Below are 21,425 nucleotides of genomic sequence, written 5' to 3'. Positions count from 1 at the left end.
TGCAATCGTGGCACGTATCACAGAAGGTATGGATGTAGACTCTGCTGTGATCTATGCAATACTGAGGGCCCTGAAGCTCCATCTTCTCTTCTGTGAAGCGGGGACAGTCACTGGCAAGCTCGGAGACGTGTCCAGTCTTGCTTAGACTTTCAGCGCTTGATTGAGAGCGCGCAGGCGGGCCACGCCGCACCCCTTTCCCCGCCTGCGCCCGCAGGAGGGCTGCGGGACAGGCCGGGCTCCGGCTGCCAATCATCCGGCTGGCCCCGCCCCACGCAGGTGCGCCCTGGGCGCGCGCGCTCCCGTCCGCGGCGCGCACTCCCGGGGCCCGCGCGCGCTCCAGCGCGGGCTGTGACGTCACACCGGTGGCGCCGCGCGTGTGTGCGGAGCGAGACACCCGGAAAGCCGCGGAGCTTCAGGGAGACGGGTTCGCCGCCGCCGCCGCCACCGCCGCCTCCGCGCTCGGGAGCCCCGGCCTGCCGTGCGGGTGAGGCCCACGCGGGGAGGGCGCGCGCGCGGCGGGAACCGTCGGAGCGCGGGGGCGGCCGGGCCTGGCCGCGCGCTGGGCCCCGGAGTCCGGTCCGCCGCCCGCCCGGGGCGCGCGGGGCTGGGCCGGGAAAGCGGTGCCGCCCGGCCGCCCCGGCTCACCCGGCCCGGCCGCCACGCGCGGGACCCCGGTCCCCTCCCCGCCCCCCCCGCGGCCCGTGGGAGGTTTCACGTTGACTTCTCCCGGGGAAAACGGGGCTCACCGGGCCGCGACGCGCGGCCGGGCCTCGGGGGAGACGGGGGCGGGGCCGGGGGGCGCAGACACCCCGACCCCTTCCCCTGATCAGGGGCTGGGAGCACTGGTCGCTCAGGAAACAGAATTACGATTCTGGAGCGCGGCATGCCGGAAGGTAAACCAGAGGTGACTGAAGAACCCTCGATTACAGACGCAAACCCCGAGCGAAATTAAGTCTCCACCGTGTTCCGCGCGGGTGGCATGAAGAGACCTCCTTGCCCAGGAAGCCCCAGATGGAGAGCCTTAGCTTACTTACCCTGGGTTATCGAGCATGGTGGTTTGTCTTGGCCCGTTGGGAGAATTATACTAATTTGTATCAGAACTTGATATCCGAATACCGATTTATTGCCCCCCTGTTTATCGCATCTTAAGTGCGCGGCTCATCCTGTTACAGCTTCAACCGAATGCGCATGATCAACCCTTGACTGCAGGAAGAAGGGAGAAAATTGAAAGTGGATGGGAGGATTTATAATCTCTGCATATGCATTCAGCATATTTACTTAAAATAGGCTACACACGTCTCAGAGTGTGGCAAGACCATATAATTAGCATACTGTGCATCTCTATGAACTTGAAGTAAGTGTAATGTTCTGAGCAAGGTACTAGAGAAAAGGTGACATGATGAAAAGCCAAAGGCACATAACTTGCCTGAGAGAAGAGAGCTTGCTCAGCTCACCAGAGCAGAGAGATGTTATCTGAGACTAGAGAGAAAACAATGATGGAGGATGTCCCTGGGTACACAGACTTTGATGTGGATATACAGGTTTCTAGAAGGTTCTTGTACTGGGCATCTTTTGAAAGGAGTATTTTTTGTTTGTTTGTTTTTTGCCAGTCTTGGGCTTGAGCTCAGGGCCTGAGCACTGTCCTTGGACTTTCTCAAGGCTAGAGCTCTACCACTTGAGCCTCAGCACCACTTCTGGCTTTTTCTATGTATGTGGTACCGAGGAATTGAACCCGGGTCTTCATGCATGCTAGGCAAGCACTGTACCACTAGGCCAAACTCCCGGCCTGAAAGGAGTATTTTTTTAAGGAGGTGCTTACAAAGAGTGTTCACCAGTGGCACAGCTGTTAACCCGAGCCACTCATGAAGCTGAAATTTGAGGATCGAGGTTTGAAGCCAGCCCAGGCAGGAAAGTCCATGATACTCCTCTCCAGTTAACCATCAAAAAGCCAGAAATGCAGCAGTGTCTCAGCTGGTAGAACACTAGCCCTGCACAAAAAGTCTTAAGGGACAGGGCCCAGTTCCCCATTCTACCTCCCCAAGAGTAGTGTTCACAGTGAAAGCAGAAGTAGTCAGCCACCCAGTCTGTCTTAAGTAATGACAGCTGCTGTGTTGTTGTCCTGGAGGTGTGCTGGATGATGTGTTGGCTCTGGGAGAAGTGAAAACCAAAGCTGAGCACTGGTCACCTTGTCAGCGGGGAGGCCACTCCTACACGGAGAGTTTGGAAAGCCAGAGTGTGTGACTTCCTGAGTCGCAAGTCTGACCTTTCACTACAGCTTACCCGTTTGTGATGTTGATTATGTTCAAGAGTTCTGTGGTGGTTATTGGTTGTCAGCTTGATTGGATTGTGAAGCACCTAGAAGATTACAGCTCAGGAGGAGGGTATTACCAGAAAGGAGTGACGGGGGATACCTGTTCTGAAAAAGTAGTGACAGTGGAGGCCTGTTGTGAGAATAGGTGACACCATCTCAGAAACTGGGAGCCCAGGATGGTGTCTAAGATGGCCCACTAAGGACAAACAAATTTATATCTACTCTCCCCTCCTTTCTCTTCCCTACTTCCCTTTCTTCCCTCTTTCTCACCTTCCCATTCTTCCTGTCTCCTCCCACCCTCTCTATTGAAACCTCTAAACCACCTTTCATCCCCGAGCTATTCCTTCCTGGATAGCAAGTCTAACTCAAGTTCTGTAATGCCTGAATTTCATCAGAAAAGTCATTTCTCCTTTGTAGTTTCATTGTTGTTCCACTTCAGTGAGTCTTAAGGACAACATTGACCCTTGACCAAAGAGGCCTCGTGTAACTCTCGGGTGTTTGAGGACTGCCTCAAGCAGAATCTCAGAGTCCTTGACTCTCCCTGGTGATGGGTCTGTAGTTGAGTACCCTCAAAGTATGGCAGCCACACTAGTGTTTGCCTGCCAAAGCTCTGGTGCTACAATTCTTAACTGCACGGATAACTGGAGTTGACATTATAAGATCAGATGATATCATTGCTGCCGGCAAGAATCAGCCATACAGTTTGTTCTGAGTAAAAGTTATCACTTCAACAGTTTATGAACTGTCTTTTTTTTCCCCCTGCCTTTAGGCACAGATTGTTTTTTCTTTAAAAAAAAATCTTATACTAATATCCATTTACTCTTTTGTCAGACTTTACATATCTCAAGAGAAAAAGTTCTAAGACAAACACCAGGTAAAAGAAAGTTTGCTAAGTATGCTGTGCTTGTTCTAGACTTCATCTTTAAAGTATATTTTCCTTTTTTGTTCCCACCTGAAGTCTATCTCCTCCTTCAAGGATCCCTTCCTTTGACAGGAGCCTTTGCCTTTGCTGAGCTATCTCTAGTCCTTTTGACCATTTATTTCCGAGGTACTCATGTTTTTTTTCTCTGCCAACCTGCAAACTCCTTGAAACTTGCAGTCCAGTTTGTGACGACTTCTCATGTGTTCTTAGTACCAATGATTGACTCATTAAAGGTTCCCCCCACCAGGACCAGTTGGTCTTTAATGGTGGCTTTAAAATGTTAGTAAAACCTTATTTTCTCTGGTGAGTAAAGACCTGAGGAGGTGAAAAAGTGAGCCAGACAGATGACTTCCAAACAGAGGGAGCCTCAAGGTCAGAGCCCAGGTTGTGGCCGGCATGTGTGATCTCCAGTGCAGCTGGACACAGCAGAAAGAGGAGAGAGGGTGAGGTCAGAGCAGAGCACGAGCCAGACCTGCAGGGCTGAGCAGCGGAGTAAAGCCTTGGGCGTGTACCTGCAGTTCACTGGCCACAGAAGAATTCTTAGTGCAGAAGTAACATGATCAGATCCTGTGTGGAGGAGGACTGCATAGCAACTGCAGAGCAAGAATCTCTTCCTGAGGCTGTTGGGAAAGTGTTTGGGAGTCTGAGTGAGACCTCAGAGAACAGGTAACATCTCTATGAGAGCCTCCGGTTGGCCACAAAAAAGGAAATCAGTCAGCAGGTGCTGCCCACATCTGTAATCCTAGCTACTCAGCTGAGATCTGGAGGTCCTTGGTTCAAAGACAACGAGACAAAAAAGTCCATGAGACTTAAGTAACAAAATGCTAGACTAGAGGTGTGGTTCAAGTGATATAGTGCTTGCTGTCAGCAAGAAGGCTAAGCAAGAACAGAAGGCTGCAAGTTCAAGTCCTGGTATCAGCACACAGGGTGGGGGGTAGGAAGATTTTAGGTACACTGAGGTTAAAGGGAATGTGTCTGAGAATTGGATGTGGAGGGTGACTCTAGGCTGTGACTTGCATAGTGTGGGGGAATCAAATTGCTACTACATGGGTCGAGGTAAAGAGGGTGGAGATGGCTGTGCAGGAGAAATGGTTTCCATGTTTGCAGTGTCCAGATGGAGGTAATCTGATGGGGGGGTCAAAAAATGCCCATCTTCCATAGCTCATAGGAGCTAGGTGGAGTAAGGTCTTGATAAATCTGATATATTGGTCATTTCTACAGGATGAGGCTAACCAAGAACAGTGATTAAGTCAGAAGAGAAGGGACACTAGACAGAACCCTGAGAAACATGAGAGTAGACAGAAGAATTGACAGCTAACCAGAATACTCAGGAACCTGGCATTTCAGCAGCTGAGAAGTAGACCAGAACTGATGAAAATCTTGAGAGGCCTGAAGAGGTAAACCCAAACTCCAGCCAAGAAACGGCCTGCAGCTCCACAGCTCATGAGGAGGCCAGGCGCTGGAAGAAGAGAACAGAAAGGGAATAAGACGGCGGACTAGGGGCGCAGCACCTTGTGGTACTTTGAACCACAGAGTCTAAGGCAGAGTCTAAAGGACATCACTCAAAAGGATAGATACTCTTTACGTTCTGATTCAGTTACCATTCTGCCCACCTCCTACTTCCCAGAGTTTCTTTAACAGTATTATATGGTATTTAAGATCTGTGATGTCCTGGTAGAATTACGTTAAGACCCAGCAGTCTCAGCACCGGGATCATGTATCTGATGGCATGTGGCTGGATTTCATGATGCACAGGATAGTTCAATTTTCTTATTCCTGAAACAGGCCTGCCCTGACTCCATGAAGACCCAAACGCTGCTTCTGTCACTGTGCATGAGAAGCTCTGAGTCAGGCATCGTGGCCCCGCGCCTGGCCTTTCAGTATGGGGAGGTGAGTGCTGGATCCCTCAGCAGAGGTTGCTGTAGGCAGCCGAGGTGCAGGTGCAGTCACGGCCTGCTGCCTGGGCTGAAAGGGGCTTGTGTTGGCACCAGGTCCCTGTCTGTGGAAGAGCATGCTGGGGAGTGGCCTGGAGCCCCATGGAGGAGTTGAGTGGGAGATGTATTTCACAGCATACCTGCCCTCCGGGAGCCACTTCAGCCCATGAGGCACTTTCAAAAGCAGATTGTACAGAAATTAGCCAGGCTCTGGTGGTCACACCTATAGTCCTAGTTTCTCAGGAGGCTGCGATCTGAGGATTGTGATTCAGTCAGAAGTGCCAGGAAAGTCTGTGAACTCTTGCCTGTAATTACCCACCAGAAAACTGGAAGGGCACTGTGACTCCAAGTGGTAGAATGCTAGCCTTGAGCTGAAGAGCTCAGGACAGCACCCACACCCTGAGTTCAAGCCCCAGGACCAACACTTCCCTCCCCCAAAGTATAGAAATTAACTATAGAATAATAAATTTCAACCTGTAGGAAGTGAGGGGTTTTGTTGTTGTTGTTGTTTATTTTTGTTTGTTTTTGCCAGGCCTGGGGCTTGAACTCAGTGCCTGGGCACTGTTCTTGGGCTTTTTCAAGGCTAGAGCTCTACCACTTGAGCCATAGCACCATTTCTGGCTTTATGTATGTGGTACCAAGGAATCAAACCCAAGGCTTCATGCATGCTAGGCAAGCACTCTACCACTAAGGCCACACTTTTGTTTCAGAAGTCTAGTAATTGTTCTAGAATGAACTAAAAAGAGGAAAAGCTTCCTGTTGATTTGCAAAAATGTCTCAAAGGAATTTTTCTAAAAGCACAGGACATAGCAAACTCATTCATTGACATCGTTATGGCATTATTAAAAGTTACTGTTTTCTTCCATTCCTAGGTCATCTGGGAGAAATTTCCCTGAATTCGCTGTTAAAATCTCACCTCTAGTGGGTTGCCTGTGGTTTATGCCTGTAATCATAGCGACTCTAGAGGCTGAAATGTGAGGATCATGATTCGAAGCTAATCTAGGCAGGAAAGTCCATGAGACTGTTTTTTTTGGGGGGGGAGGGAGTGTGGGGGTGTCAGTCATGGGCTTGAACTCAGGGCCTCGGCAGTGTCCAGAGCTTTTGCTCAAGGGTAGCACCTTACCACTTGAGCCACAGCTCTACTTCCAGTCCTGTCAATTAATTGGAGATAAGAGTCTCATGGACTTTCCTCAGATGTCACTTTTATGAAGCCATTAACCTATGAATGATTCCAAAGCTATTTACCTATGATTAGATAGTATTGTATCCAATCTTCCTTTAGTTTTATTTTCTTTAAACTGGACTAAATTATGGGCTGATACATATATCTTATAAGCTGTTTGTAATTTTTTCTGAAACAAAATAAGGCACAATAACAATTAAATAATACTCCTAAGGAAAGAGGAAAATATAAACATATAACTATCAGGGTGTAATCCTCATTCCCATCACTGTAGAATGTGTTCTGTAACAGAATTGCAGCATGGAACATGCTGGTGTAGAGAGCAGCCAGCAGGGAAGTCAGGGCTCCAGCAGATGTTTCACCTCTAATAGAGGGAGGTGTGTTTAGAGCACATTGCTTTAAAACATGTTGTGTTTGTTTTAATTTCAGGATCAGCATCTCTTGTCTCTTCCCTGCTTCTTGGCATTTTAGCATCTCTCCAGTGGGCTGTCCTCGAATTCTGAGTACCAACTTACGCCAAATCATTGTCATTAGTGTTCTGGCTGCTGCTGTCTCCCTTTTATACTTTTCTGTTGTTATAATCCGAAATAAGTATGGGCGTTTCTCCAGAGACAAGAAATTTCAAAGGTGAGAGATGAAACTTTTTTCCAAGTAAGGGATGCCTTACTTGTAGCTGAATTTGTTTGGGCTGCTGGAACAGAATACGGGGTAGCTTATGCACAGCAGGGCTTCTTGCTCAAAGCTCTCAAGGCTAAGAGGCCCAAGATCAAGAGACCTGCACTGTAGCAACTGTGAAGAAACCATGAAGACCACTGGTTCATGGATAGCACCTTCTTCCTATGTCTTCGCGTGGTGAAAAGAGGCTGCGAACTCTCTAAGGTCTCCTTCCTCTTTATCCAGTCACCTCCCAGAAGATAGTATTGTAATTAGTGATCACTGCCCAACAAGTGAATGTGGGAGGGTCATGAACGAATATTCAGACGGTGAGGGCTTGTCATTTTGTAGTAGTCTAACTTCACACGTTTGCGATTAGATCGGAATATAAGGGAGAAGGGCCGTAGGAACGGAATTCTGTACCACAATGAGCGGCCAGCTCATTGTGGAAGAGGCCCTGGACTGACCACTTCAGCGTCATGGGCTCATGGGCTCCTCCTGTCTAATGTTGTCAACAAACTTTTGAGTTAGCATTTGTAGTTTGGAGAGTTTCCTGTCTAGAATCAGGTGAATGTCTGCATGTAGTGACAACTGTGTGCCTGACTCGGAGGGAATGCCTTAGCGGCGGCCCCGCGTGGTGGAGAGGTCATTCCTGTGGTATGTGGGTGACCTCTTCTCTGTTTGTGTTTTTAAACAAGGTACTTGGCCCGAGTCACAGATGTGGAAGCCACAGACACCAATAACCCCAACGTGAACTATGGAATTGTGGTGGATTGCGGCAGCAGTGGCTCGAGGGTGTTTGTCTATTGCTGGCCAAGGCATAATGGCAACCCTCACGATCTGCTGGATATCAGACAGATGCGGGATAAAAACCGGAAGCCAGTAGTGATGAAAATCAAGCCAGGTATGGAAATGAGAACTGCCCCACTGGTGACCAGGTTCTGGCTTTGGTGCTCTGCAGGGTCCGGTCTCTTTCCACACCTCCTTTCCCCTCTTCCTCGCCCCCACTGGGGCCTGGCATGCCTCCTTGTTCCTCTTTTCTTTCTTGTCTACTCTGTGTGGAGTGACAGATACCTTGTCAAAATACCCAGGGTGTGTGGTGTTTGCTCTCCTGAGGCAGCCATCATGGTACCTCACTGACTGAGTCTGCTCACATACCCACTGGTTAGTTTTTTTCTTACTTTCTTAGTTGTAGCCATGGATAGAAGGAATTTGCATGTAACTGAAGTTCTGTTCTTTTAACACCTGTGGGGGGGGCGTGGGGGGAAGTGGGGGCAGGAAGTTAAACTCAGGGCCTGGGTACTGTCCCTGAGCTTCTCTGTGCCCAAGGCTAGCATTCTACCACCTGAGCCACAGCACCACTTCTAGCTTTTTCTGTGGTTTATGTGGTACTGAGGCATTGAACCTAGGGCTTTGTGCATGCTAGGCAAACACTCTACCTCGAGGCCATACTCCCAGCCCCAGGATCCCTCTTAATGGAAGATGCCAAGTACCTCAAAATGGGGTTCCAGGTCATCATAGCCCCTGACTTTAACCAGTAGGCTACAGACTTTTATTGTAGAGATAAATCACTTATGTTTCATCTTACCAGTGTGTTGATGGAACAATAAAATATTGAATCCAAACTCTCCAAGGTGTTTATCTTTTAAAGCACTAAAGAAACACCAAGAAATACTCAGTGTTTAAGGCAGTGGGGTCCCAGTGAGTCCCTTGATTGTTACACGTGTGCACAGTGTGAACCACCACACCACACCTCTAAACATGACCTGCAAAAAATTAAATCATATAGCTTATTGTCATCCATTTTAGAAGCTTAAGTAGTATCAATTGTATTTCCTTGAAGTTTTCTTTAAGACTTATGAATGACTTAATTTTTAGTTTTCCTGCCCTTTAAATTTTTATATATGCTTTCTCTGAAAACATTTTTAGAGTTAAAGTAGTATTGGGAAAAAAGCTCACTGAAGAATAACAAGTAACCCTTGCTAGAACCCCGTGGTTCACCACCTTCTCACATGAGATTCCATAGTGACTGAACACTTCCCTTGGCGTCCATTGAGAACTTTACACCTTGGAGTCACCTTTTTGAGATGAAAGGGCAGCTATACCATCCCAGGGTAAATACTAAAGTCAGGCTGGCTGTGGCCCCTCCATGCTGATAACCTTCTGTGCCACCTCTGACACTTTGCATACAGTACACAACAAGGCTCTGGAAATTTCCTTAATAGAGTCCGGTTACTTTAAATCCTTGTGTCCACTGGAGTTGTTTGTTGACTTCAGACACTTATCTCTCAGTCCATTTTCTGCTGATTCCTCACAAATCATGTCATCTTTGAGTCTGAAGTTTCCTGATCTATGAAGTCAGGAATTGAGAGCTTCTAAAGTCCCTCTCCTTTTTAATATTATAGGCTGAATGACAGCTGTATGTATTTGTTCACATATGTACTCAATTAGCAAATGTTCACTGAGCACCTCTGTTTATCAGACACTGTTAGGTGCTGGGAATATAGATTTGAACCAGGCATGGTGTGTGCCCTTGACACGCTGCCATTGTTATGGGACAGATAAGGAGATCCTGACATGGTATGCTGACTGTAGGTAGAGCTAGAAGAGGGGAGAGCACCGAGTGTTAAGAGAACTCCTCTCTTGGGTTTCTGTGAGGGCAGGCTTCCATGGAGGATGGAGCCGAAAGGAGATTCAAGAGTTAACCAAGTGAAAGAAGATGGGGAAAGGAAAAGCTGTTCCTGGTGGAAGTACAGGGCAACTAAAGCAGAGTTAGGAGTGTTGGAGAAATGTTAGTTCCACATGGCTGAAGGTCAGTAGAAGGAACTAGGAAGATGAGGATGGGTAAAAATGTGGGCAGGTTGTGTTCTTCTAGAGTTCAGCTTTATGTGGAAGAGGACAAGAAGGAGCTGCAAAGAGTGTGGAGTGGAGAAGCGTCCTAGTGACAGAGAACAGTCAAGACCCGAAAGTGTGTATGGGGGGGGGGGGCAGTGTATATTTCTCAAGGCCAGAAGAGGGCAGTAGTGTATAAAGAGAGCAAGAGAAGTGAAGTACAGAGGAACCAGAGAATGGTTTCCATCAATGGAAACCACTGGGTCACAGGATGGGTTTTATCCAGCATACTGGCATGGGTGCTGGAGTAGGTAACAAGCCACGAGAGCAGGTTTGCAGTGGACTTGGATTAAGTTCAGACTAGTATGTGTGGTGCCTGGGGTGGCCATACAGATAGCTACACAATGGCGACTCGCAGTGTGCTGAGCTACAGGCCGGGGCCAGGAGTATGACTTCATGACCCAGGCATGGCATGTGAAAGGTGCTGGTGGCAGGGCAGTGCATGAGCTTGCCTGTGTGGGGGAACATTTCTTGAGGATAGGGTTAAACTCTTGGGTAGGGCACATAGTAGAGGCTGTGTCAGATCTGTACCTTTGAGGGTACACAAGTGAGCCCTTTTATGCCACGGTTGGAAAAGGTCTATAAGAGTAGAGGAATGTGGGAAGCTAAGAGAATACGGAGAACAACTTGAGAGTTTCCCAGATTGCTGTGTTAGCTAAGGCACCGCCTGTTAACGGCATGTCCTGTTCCTCCAGGTATCTCGGAGCTTGCTACCTCCCCAGAGAAAGTCAGTGATTACATTTCTCCACTTTTGAACTTTGCTGCCGAGCATGTGCCACGGGCCAAACACAAAGAGACACCCCTCTACATTCTCTGTACAGCTGGGATGCGAGTCCTCCCCAAAAGGTGATCCACCCCTCCCTCCTCTTCCTCATGAAAAGCAAGCCCTTCAATATTCTTTCTTCAAATTTCAACGAGTCCCAAGACCAAAACCTACCAACTACCTATTAATCTACTTGTTAATGACTATAAATTATAAAGCTATCATTTAAAAACTAATGTTCTATGTCACTGCCTGTTCATTTTGGAAAACTATTCCTAAATTAATCTGTCTTTCCAATGACTTGCTTTGGTTTTAACAGTATTGTATGCAGTATTTACCAGATTCTTCATGGATTTGGTTTTGTTTCCTTTTCAAAGCAGAAAATTAGGGCTGTAATGCTTTATATGTGGATTTGGGGTTACCTTGCAGCCAGCAGAAGGCCATCCTCGAAGACCTCCTAACTGACATCCCCGTGCACTTCGACTTCCTGTTCTCTGATTCCCATGCCGAAGTCATTTCAGGGAAGCAAGAAGGTTGGTATCTCAGCCGTCAGCTTAGAATTTGTGTACCTCTTCCTTTCAGTCCTCCCATTTTCCCCAGGGTATTAAACTTGGACTATCATAAGCCTGGAAATATTATTTTTTTATTGTAATTAGTAAAAGGGTTACATGATATTTGCCAGATAGAAGGTGCATTAATTCACATACATTGATACCCTTTCACATGTCTTGGTACCCGTTTCCCTCCCCCCCCACACCCCCCACCCGTCTTGGTTTTCCCCCCTTCCCTATCAAATTTCAAATATCCAAATACAAATAAATTCATGGAAATATTATTTTTAAATGCCTCAGTTAGTTTCCTGTATGCCTGGTGTTTAAGGCCAGACCATATGTCCTTTTTTTTTTTTTTTTTTTTTTAAATCCAGTTTCTATGTAACCCGAACAAGAAAACTTAGTGGGAGTTGGGAGCCGTTTTAGGGAGATGGGAATAGGAAGTGTGATAGAGGGGTGAACTTGATTGGAGTACTGTATAAACATCTGTGGAGCTGTGTCAGTGAAATTCCCCTGCATCATCAGAGTAACCAATTTAAAACTTAAACTCGGATAGCTAGGATTGTGGCACCTGACTATAACTTGAGTTTTTAAAGCCTGGCCATTACCCATGGCTGGCAAAATAAATAATTAAAACACCTGGCAATCAATCCTAAATTTTAAATGAAAGTAAAATATAAAAAGTTAAATCTCTAGTAACCCATAAATTTTAAGGAAAGTTAGCTCCTGAGGAATTATATTGTCAACATATGTAAAAGAAAACTAAATATGGAACTTGAAAGCTATTGAGAATTCATTAGAAAAGGATTAAAAGCTAAGAGAAATATATTGTTTTTTAGGTGCTATTGTTATTGATTAAAACAAGTAAATGTTGGCTGGGAATGTAGCCTAGTGGTAGAGTGCTCGCCTAGCATTCACAGGGCCCTGGATTCAATTCTTCAGTACCACATACACAGAAAAAGCCGTGAGTGGTGCTGTGGCTCAAGTGGTAGAGCACTAGCCATGAGAAAGCTCAAGGACAGTGCTCAGGCCCTGAGTTCAAGCCCCAGAACTGGAAGGAAAAAAATGTTTGCTTAGACTATTGATAAGAGGCTTAAAACTCCAGTTTTCTCATTTCCACACCTGTAGGTGTGTATGCGTGGATCGGCATTAACTTCGTCTTGGGACGATTCGAGCATATCGAGGAGGGTAAGTAAGTATGTCTTACAGGGAAGTGTAATTTCTCTGTGTAATCCAGAGGCTGAGAAAGGAGCTACGTCCTGTGGTGCTGCTGAGAACAAGAGAGTTAGGGAGAGAATCATTGTCCTCTAACCCAGTTAAACATGGCTTTTCTGGCCACGAGCATGGCCTAGTGGCAGCATGCTTGCCTAGCATGCATAAAGCCCTGGGTTCGATTCCCTGGAACCACATACACAGAAAAAGCTGGAAGTAGTACGATGGCTCAAGTGGCAGAGTGCTAGTCTTGAGAGAAAAGTGTCCAAGGACAGTGCCTAGACCCTGCCTGAGTTCAAGCCCCTGGACTGGGTGAAACAAAAGGCCTTCGCTGGGAGGAGAAAATGGGTTTGCCTTGTGCTGCAAAGATGGAAGTCCTCGGGTGCCTACAGCTCCCAGGGCCCAGCGAGCGCTGTGCTCTCTTTGCAGATGACGAGGCCGTTGTGGAAGTGAACGTTCCCGGGAGTGAGAGCAGTGAGGCCATCGTCCGGAAGAGGACAGCGGGTATTGTCGACATGGGAGGCGTCTCCACCCAGATAGCATACGAAGTCCCCAAAACTGTAAGCTTTGCCTCCTCACAGCAGGTTATTATCTGTACAAATTGCTTTCCTTTTGGTTTGGTTTTCATTTAACATGTCTCCATCCATTTCTGTTTTGTTTCCTGAGTCTGACTCGTCTATAGATTGTTTGCCCAGGAGGAGGAGGCAGGAGGAGGAGGAGGCAGGCCTCAGCCACGCCATGGCATGTGTGCACTGAGTCCAGCTGGTTTGTTTTCTGAACAGAGTTTCTCTTTGGTATATGTGTCAGTCACATGCTTGAGGTTTATATTTTCAGTCACACCCTTTATCAACAGGCATTTAAAAACTTAAATCAGTAACATCAGCTTTTTTTTTTAAGTTATAATAGGAAAAATCCTTTTTAAAAAATGGCTCAGTGTCTTTGAACTTTCCTGGAGAGGTTATTTTTAGTACCCCAACCTCCGAGCTCAGGGCTCCCTCTGTCTTTCCCTGTGTCAGTTGTGTCCTGTGGTCCTCAGCAGGCTGGGCCTTGAGCAGAGAACACAGATCATATCGGTATGTGTCCCTGAACAGGTGGAGTGAGGCCATGAGGACAGGCAGGCCTGGGCAGTGACCTCACCCCGTGCCTCATAGTGCTGTGACCTTAGGCAGATCACAACACTTGTTGACACCAGCTGTTCCGTTTTATCAGTAAGGGTGGGTTTCCTCAAGCCCTCACATAGGGTAATTTAAATATCTGAATAAGGTAGTAACATAGACTATATTTATTGTACTGCCATGCACCTGGTATATATGCAGAAATATTTTCACGTCTTCTTTAAGCTTCTTAGGAAACAATGTCTTAAATTCAAGTGTTATAATATCTGCTCCTAGCTCCCATTCCAGATATGTCTCTAGAAATGACCCATGTTTCCTCTCTCAATATAAAGTAACCAGTACATGGGGCCAGGAGTTTGGCCTAGTGGTAGAGTGCTTGCCTAGCATGCACGGAGACCTGGGTTCGATTCCTCGGTACTACATGCATAGAAAAAAGCTGGAAGTGGTGCTGAGGTTCAAGTGGTACAGCTCTAGCCTTGAGAAAGTCCAAGGACAGTGCTCAGGCCCTGAGCTCAAGCCCAGGACTGGCAAAAAAAATAATAATAATAAAATAACCAGTGCGTGCATGTAAAGAAACTTTAAAAAAAGCAGTACAAATAAACCAACAAAATTTCCCACCATGTAACTAATGTAAGCAAATTTTAAAATTCCTATGGACTCATAATCCAAAAAGAAAAACATTGTCAGCATTTCAGTAGATTTCTATCTTTTTTTTCCTATTTATAGTTTTTGAAAATATAGCTGTTATGATCTTATTATTTCTATTTTTCTAACAGTACATAAGCATGTTTCTCCTTAAATAATTGATTGCTATAATTTTTCTTGGATATTGTATACACAGATGACATCCAGTTTTTTCTATCATAGAATTGCATGGGATTCTATAGATTGATTTTTCTGGGTGAAAAGATAGGACCCATATTACTAATTTCCTTTTTCAGAAAGTCTTAACAGCACTTTAGATGTACACTGTATCTGAAATTCTCTAAAGTGAAAACCATCATACTGACTTTTGAAGGAGGCTTAGGAAGATGCAGAGAACTTTGTACTGATCTTAGATGAACTCCTCTTTGATACTTTTTTATTTTTTAAGTTAGTGTGTGTGTGTGTGTGTGTGTGTATGTGTGTGTGTATGTGTATGTTTATGTGTATGTGTGGTGGTACTGGGGATCGTGCATGCTGGGCATGCACTCAACCACTGTTCCACCCCTCCCCAATGTCACTTTAAAATATTACAATTTCTTACCCTTATGTCTGCAGGAGGAAGTAGCTAAAAACTTACTAGCTGAATTTAATTTGGGATGTGACGTTCACCAAACTGAGCATGTATACCGCGTCTATGTGGCCACGTTCCTTGGGTTTGGTGGCAATGCTGCTCGACAGAGATACGAAGACAGAATATTTGCCAGCACAGTTCAGAAGAACAGGTAAATTACCTTTCAGAAAGACACTTTCAAACCTAAATCTCTCCTTACCAAAATCAGATCCAGGCCAATCTGAAAAAGCTTTTTGGTCCCAGTAGATTCCCCGAGTTGAGCTGGGGAAAGGATCAAGTGACCTTTGGGTTTTGCTACTAGTCCTGTCTCCTGTGACCTCCAGACTCAACGGAGGCACTTACTTACTCTGTCTGCATCTGTCCCAAGCTTACCTGCAGCTTACCTGCTGAGTGGAAACTTCACCAATAAGGCTAGGGACTCGTGCAGAGCCCTGGATGATGTTGGTCCTGCCAGCAGAGGCCCTGAGAAACATCCAGAAAGTCCTGGAGGACACAGCTAGCTTTGCTCATGGGACGCATGGGACTGTCTGGAGATTGGGGGTAATAGCAGCTAAAAACCACATGGAGGGGAACTATTCCAGAACAAGGAATAATCTTGAAGTCAGAGTTAGCTTACTAGTTGCACAGTATTTTAAAGCTGGCAAGGTGGTTCGTGCCTATAATCCTAACACTTGGAAGATGATGTCAAGTTGTGTTTGAAGACAGCCTGGACTACATAGAAAAACACTCTCTCCAAAAGCCAACCAAACACAGGAACAACAAAAAGGATACAATTTTAGTAGTGTAGCTATTAAAAATGAGTTGTGTGGATTCTAGTATACAAAACATGCAAAAGCATCATTCTATCCATTTAAATTGAAATGTGTGCAACAAGACATGGCAGTTGGGCAGATTGAAGTTCAAAATCAGCCTGGGCCAGATGTTAGCATGATCTCCATTCCCAGTTAAAAAAAAAAAAGATGGGTGTGGTGGCCCGAACCTGCCATCCAGCTACACTAGAGGCATCAGGAGCATCAGGTTCCAGGTCAGCTCCAGGAGAAAAACACAAGACCCCACCTAAAGTGTACAGCAAATGGCACTGGGAGAAGTGTGGCTCAGATGGTAGAAGTCCTGCCTGGCCACTGAGCAGCCCTGAATTCAAACCCAGTACTGCCAAAAAGACTTCAAAAACCATTGGAAGCCAGTGTGGGTGCAGTGGCTCACACCTTAATCCTAGCTACGCAGGAGGCTGAGATCTGAGGATCAAGGTTCAAAGCCAGCCCAGGCACAAAAAGACCTGAGATTTACCTCCAATGAACCCCTAGAAAACTGGAAGTGGGGCTTCGCTCAAGGGTAGGGTAGTAGGCTTAAACTGTAGAGCTCAGAGACAATGCCTAGGCCCAGGGGTAGGGCAGTAACCTTGAGCTGTAGAGCTCAGGGACAGGGCCCAGGCTGAGTTCAAACCCCATGACCCACCAGAAAAACAAACAACAACAACAAAAAAAACACATTTGAGTACATACATAGGAACAGAAAAGCTACTGGAATGAATTACATGTTGCAGGGAACCGAGTATTAGACTAGAGGTGCAGCTCAGATAGGAGCCTACCAAGTACAAGGCCTTAAGTTCAAACCATATTACAGCCAAAAAAAACCCCAAAGCATCAGGTAAATGGATAGTTTTCCTAGACTTTGACAACAGGGTCCCCAGCATGTGAGAGTGGCCAATGAGTCTGCGGGAAGTGGTTAGATACAAAGTCTCTGAGTCCTTTGTGTACCACAGATGCAGACCTACAGAATCTATCCCATAGAACATGTTAGGAAAAATGCTAGCTTGTAGCTAGTCAAAAAGCAACCTGGATCTCACAGTAAAATGGTTGTCTGTGCCACAGGCTCCTGAGTAAACAGACTGGTCTGACTCGTGAAGCTCCGTACCTGGACCCGTGCCTGCCCCTGGACATTAAAGATGAGATCCGGCAAAATGGACAGACCTTGTACCTGCGGGGAACAGGAGACTTTGACCTGTGTCGAGAAACCCTCCAGCCTTTCATGAACAAAACCAATGAGACGCAGACTTCCCTCAATGGGGTCTACCAGCCTCCCATCCACTTCCAGAACAGCGAATTCTATGGCTTTTCTGAGTTCTACTATTGCACCGAGGATGTGTTGCGCATGGGGGGAGACTACAATGCTGCTAAGTTCACTAAAGCTGCAAAGGTAACCCGCCACAAGTCCTCTGCTCGCTTCACAGTGCAGATGGGGCAGGCAGGCTGTGATGTCCCCTGCTTGAGGGAGGCCCCGTCGTGCCCTGCTCCCTTGGAATGGGCCAGGGAAATAGTCACAGGAGAAATAAAGGATCTGCCCACCACCCCAGTAACTGCTGGTGGCCAGGAACCTCCTGCCAGCCTTCTCACTCCTGTAGCTGTCAGGACACATCTGTCTGCTGCTCCTGGCCCCTGCCAGGTTGCAGGTTCTGTTGCTGTTGGGCCATTTTGTTTTGTCCAGCAGTGCGGGGGATGGGACCCGAGCTTTTGTATATACTAGGCAAGAATTCTTCCACTGCTCCCCAGCTCCTTGACTTTTCTCTTCGTTCCAAATTCTTTCCTCCCTGTACAGGGAGTTACCTTCATGCAGGCCCCTCTGCCAGTCACCAGCACTCTTGTATTTGCCACCCCGTTGGTGTTCTCCCTAACAGTCATAGGTGTGCAGACAGTCTTCTGATGACTGTGTAGTCTTGTGCTTGTAGAATGAAGCCCACATACCATCCTCTCCGCTGGCCCCAGCACCGGGTTCTCTCTCCCCTCAGGTCAGAAGCGGTTACTTCCCTCACTCTGGCTGCCCCATAGGTTCATTTCTGATGTGTCCTCTTATTGAGCTGAGAATTTCTTTCTGCGCCTGCACTGCAGGGTCAGGTGGAGTAGCTAGGCTGGGAGGGTGGGTCTGCTATTAATGTCACTGCAGATGGCTTGGGACAAGGCAGTACGTCTTTGCCCTCTGTCATCACCACTATGTCCTGATGCACTGCTCCAAGTCTACCACAGACCCAGGGACGCTGCACAGTTCAAACATGGCCAGAACTTAGGCCTATGATATGGCTGTAGAGGGAGAACTAAACCATCTGAAGGATTGATTAGGACCCGGACGGTGAAAGCTGCCAGACAAAGGAACACGTTTTACATGTGCTACTGAGCGAATACTCCTGGAGCACCCCCAGGTCTTAAGTTTCCTGGCACAGGCACCCACTACATTTGTGTGTCTGCTAATTGGAAGGGTATACTTGTTGTGAATATAGATTTGATAAACCACTTTTAAATGGAAGAAAATCATTTTGTTCTTGGGGCTTGAACTCAGGGCCTGAACACTGCCTTTGGACGCTTTTTCTCAAGGTTAGTGCCAGAGCACCACTGCTGGCTTTTTCTGCATATGTACTACCGAGGAATCGAACCCAGGGCTTTGTGCATGCTAGGGGAGCACTCTACCACTAGGCTATGTTCCTGGCCCCAACTCTTCCTCCCCACCCCCCCGCCTGGGGCTTGGATGCAGGGCCTGGGCACTATCCCTGGGCTTTTTTTCCTCAAGGCTAACACTCTTATTACTTGAGCCACAGTGCCAGCTTTTTCTGTGTACGTGCAACTGAGGAATTGACTTTACCATTAAGTTCTTTGGGATGCAATTGCTTTCAGGATTATTGTGCAACGAAGTGGTCGATCCTGCAGGAGCGCTTTGACCGCGGGCTGTATGCCTCCCATGCTGACCTCCACCGGCTGAAGTAAGTACTAGACTGTTAGGAAAGCATCTGTTCATCCTGGCCCCAGACTGTCTTTTATCTTCTTCAGTCCCTTTCCCTTCTTAACACTTAGCTCCTTTTAAATGGGACAAGTATTTCTGTTCTCACACATAGCCTGTGAGATTTTTGGCTCTATTTTGCTGTCCTTTTCCTCTGACATTCCTTTACGCATACCTGTTGCTTGGTTAGATCCTGTGCAGACACCAGAAGCAGGTCAGATGCTGTCCCTGTCCAGTATTCCCTTGTCCTTTCAGCCAGCTGCATCCTTCCCTACACCTCCAGAACACTTGAGGCACTCGCCCAGATCTGCCTTGGTTTAGAGTGTTCGTTGCTTTCTTCTTTTTTTTTGGCCAGTCCTGGTCCTTGAACTCAGCCTGGGTACTGTCCTTGGGCTTTCTCAAGGCTAGAGCGCTACCATTTGAGCCATAGCACCACTTCTAGCTTTTTCTATGTATGTAGTACCGAGGAATCAAACCTGGGTCTTCATGCATGCTAGGAAAGCACTCTACTACTAGGCTAAACTCCAGGCCCCTATTCATTGCTTTTTAAACATTTCCTTTCTGCCACTTCTGTACAGTGGCCACATCTTATTGCTCATGACTATATTTTATTACCACCTTAATTAGCACAATGCTTGCCAAGAGTAGGCCTTTCTAACAAACATTTAGGATCAGAGAATAACAGAGCTGAAAAAGACTTTCCTGCTTTCTCATTTTGTAATAAATCATGTCCAAAGAAGTTGGAACTTGCTCAGTACTTACTCAGTAAATAAATGATGAGATATCTAAGCAGTGGTAGGGAGAATTTGTCATGGTGAGGCATTAAATTATACTGAGACCGACTGCATGAGCTAATTGATTTTTGTTCAACAGTACTAGTACCACTTCCAGCTATTTTTTTCTATGTATGTGATACCGAGGAATCAAACTGGGTCTTGGTGCATGCTAGGCAAGCACTGTACCACTAGGCCACACTCTCAGCCCTCTCCTGAACTTTTTGCCCTGCTTTCCCGAGTGACAATCCTCCCAATCACTCTCCAACCAGGTGGGCTAATTGATTTTGACAGGTGAACTGTTTGTGTTGTGGGGCAGGGCCTAGAGCCAGGAGAATCAGCTGGAAACATGTTCAGTTGGGTGTTCAGAGAGCCAGCGTGCCTCCGAATGGGCCAGCGGAGTCACCTGACTCGTGTTTGTGCTCGGTACCTGCAGGTATCAGTGCTTCAAGTCTGCCTGGATGTTTGAGGTGTTCCATAGAGGGTTTTCCTTTCCCATCAACTACAGAAGCCTCAAGACCGCCTTGCAGGTGTATGACAAGGAAGTGCAGTGGACCCTGGGAGCCATTCTTTACAGGACTCGATTCTTGCCCCTCAGGTAGGCGGCAGATGTGGCACCGAGAGTCACAGGAGATGTTGTCTGTGGAGTGGGGCTCTTGGTGACTGCGCTTTCTAGAGGTTTGGGGTGTTGCTGTCAGCTGTCTGGGCAGAGCGTGACCGGCAGGAAGAATTCACTTTGGCCTGCCCTATCCCTCAGCACACAGCGCCTTTGTGCTGCGTTCTGTCATTTGGTTGTCCTCCACTGTCTGCCCACTAACTGCTGACAAATTGCTAACTCGGAGGCAGGTGGCCTTTCTGACCTTGGACCCCTTCTCACCACTGTTGCATAGGATTGTAGAGGAACCTATCATTTTGAAATACATTTGTCAAACTTAGAGGAAGCCTGCGGGAAAGAGGACACATCCTTTCTGAATACTAAATAGCTAGGCCGTGGCAAGGTCCAGCTGATGGATTCTGTCATTTCAGTGTAGTGCTGAAATGCTGGGGCATCAGCTTCGGGAATGGGTTTCCATCAGGTACACAGTCACAGCTGCTTCTCAGCGATTGTTACCCACTTTTATGATGAAAGGAAGGACTAAGCTTTAGTTGAAGGCTGGTATTTTCCCATTGCTGTTTATAGACCTGGCTCAGGTCGCCAGTGTGAGCTAAGCGCGGTAGTGAACCAGAGCTCACCTCACCCACACTTCTGGTTGGACTCCCTACAGAAATTATGTAGCGCAGACATCTTCACAAACATGCGGCTGCATTGTGTTGGCTTCACACTGACGTCCAGGTCCAGGTGGACTCTCACAGTTGTGCATTTCTTCAGTTCTGTCACTCAGATTATATTGCTGGAAGTTGGACTTGCAGAGGGAAGGAAACTAGACTCGGCCACCAGGTTCTAAGCTCTGTCTGCGGAGCTGCGCTCACACCAGTGCTCATACTCACACCAGCACTCACGTTCACACGAACTCCAGTGCTGCCCGTTCTCCACCTTACCGTGCCATTTCTGGTCTTGTCTTCCCGTGGGCAGGGACATCCAGCAGGAAGGTTTCCGGGCCAGCCATGTGCACTGGCGGGGCGTCTCCTTTGTCTACAACCACTACCTGTTCTCCGGCTGCTTCCTCGTGGTCCTGCTGTCCATCCTCCTCTACCTGCTGCGGCTCCAGCGCATCCACTGGCGGGCGCTGCGCAGTGGCTCGGCTGCAGCCCTCTGGCTGGAAGAGGGCCTGGCCTCCCAGAAGGGCCCCGGCCCCTTGTGAGCTCCTCGCCTGCCTGCCTGCTCGTTACTCCGGCAAGACTGCTTACACAAAAAGCCATTTTTGCCTCAGGGTTTCGGTATTTTGTTTTCCCCGTCCTTTTTGTGGAAACAACACACAGAGTTTGTCAGCCCTGCTGTCTGGCAGTGCAGCATTCCGCTATTATGAATTCAGTTTTAAGTTGAAGAATAAGAAAAGGGAAATTCACTGATCTCTCGCTGCATAGGATATTCTTCAAAAATTAGTAAACTTTTTGTTTTATTCTATGGTATGTT

General features: G+C 47.2%; 1 protein-coding gene across 6 annotated transcripts; it reads left to right on the top strand.

The window, feature by feature from the left end:
* The first annotated feature begins 392 nt into the window (after positions 1-392).
* On the top strand, positions 393-21,222 carry Entpd4 (ectonucleoside triphosphate diphosphohydrolase 4). Of its 6 annotated transcripts, XM_090354326.1 has the most exons (14): positions 716-904; positions 4,455-4,630; positions 5,019-5,123; positions 6,780-6,977; positions 7,703-7,908; positions 10,592-10,742; positions 11,089-11,192; positions 12,339-12,398; positions 12,852-13,006; positions 14,798-14,964; positions 16,685-17,009; positions 18,476-18,561; positions 19,788-19,949; positions 20,925-21,222. In XM_090354326.1, the coding sequence occupies exons 3-14, from the start codon at positions 5,116-5,118 to the stop codon at positions 21,151-21,153; spliced, it is 1,851 nt and encodes a 616-aa protein (XP_090210452.1). In that variant the 5' UTR covers positions 716-904; positions 4,455-4,630; positions 5,019-5,115; the 3' UTR covers positions 21,154-21,222. The 6 variants fall into 6 exon arrangements, with proteins under 6 accessions (XP_090210453.1, XP_090210452.1, XP_090210454.1 ...); XM_090354327.1 differs by lacking the exons at positions 716-904; positions 4,455-4,630 and adding an exon at positions 393-484; XM_090354328.1 differs by lacking the exon at positions 4,455-4,630 and having other exon boundaries at positions 716-893.
* Positions 21,223-21,425: the final 203 nt, after the last annotated feature.

This window comes from Megascapheus bottae, chromosome 20 (assembly GCF_031878675.1).
Source record: "Megascapheus bottae isolate mThoBot1 chromosome 20, mThoBot2.hap1, whole genome shotgun sequence".
NCBI lineage: Eukaryota > Metazoa > Chordata > Mammalia > Rodentia > Geomyidae > Megascapheus > Megascapheus bottae.
Note: the sequence above shows the minus strand (reverse complement) of the source record. Positions and strands in the feature narration are given on the sequence as shown.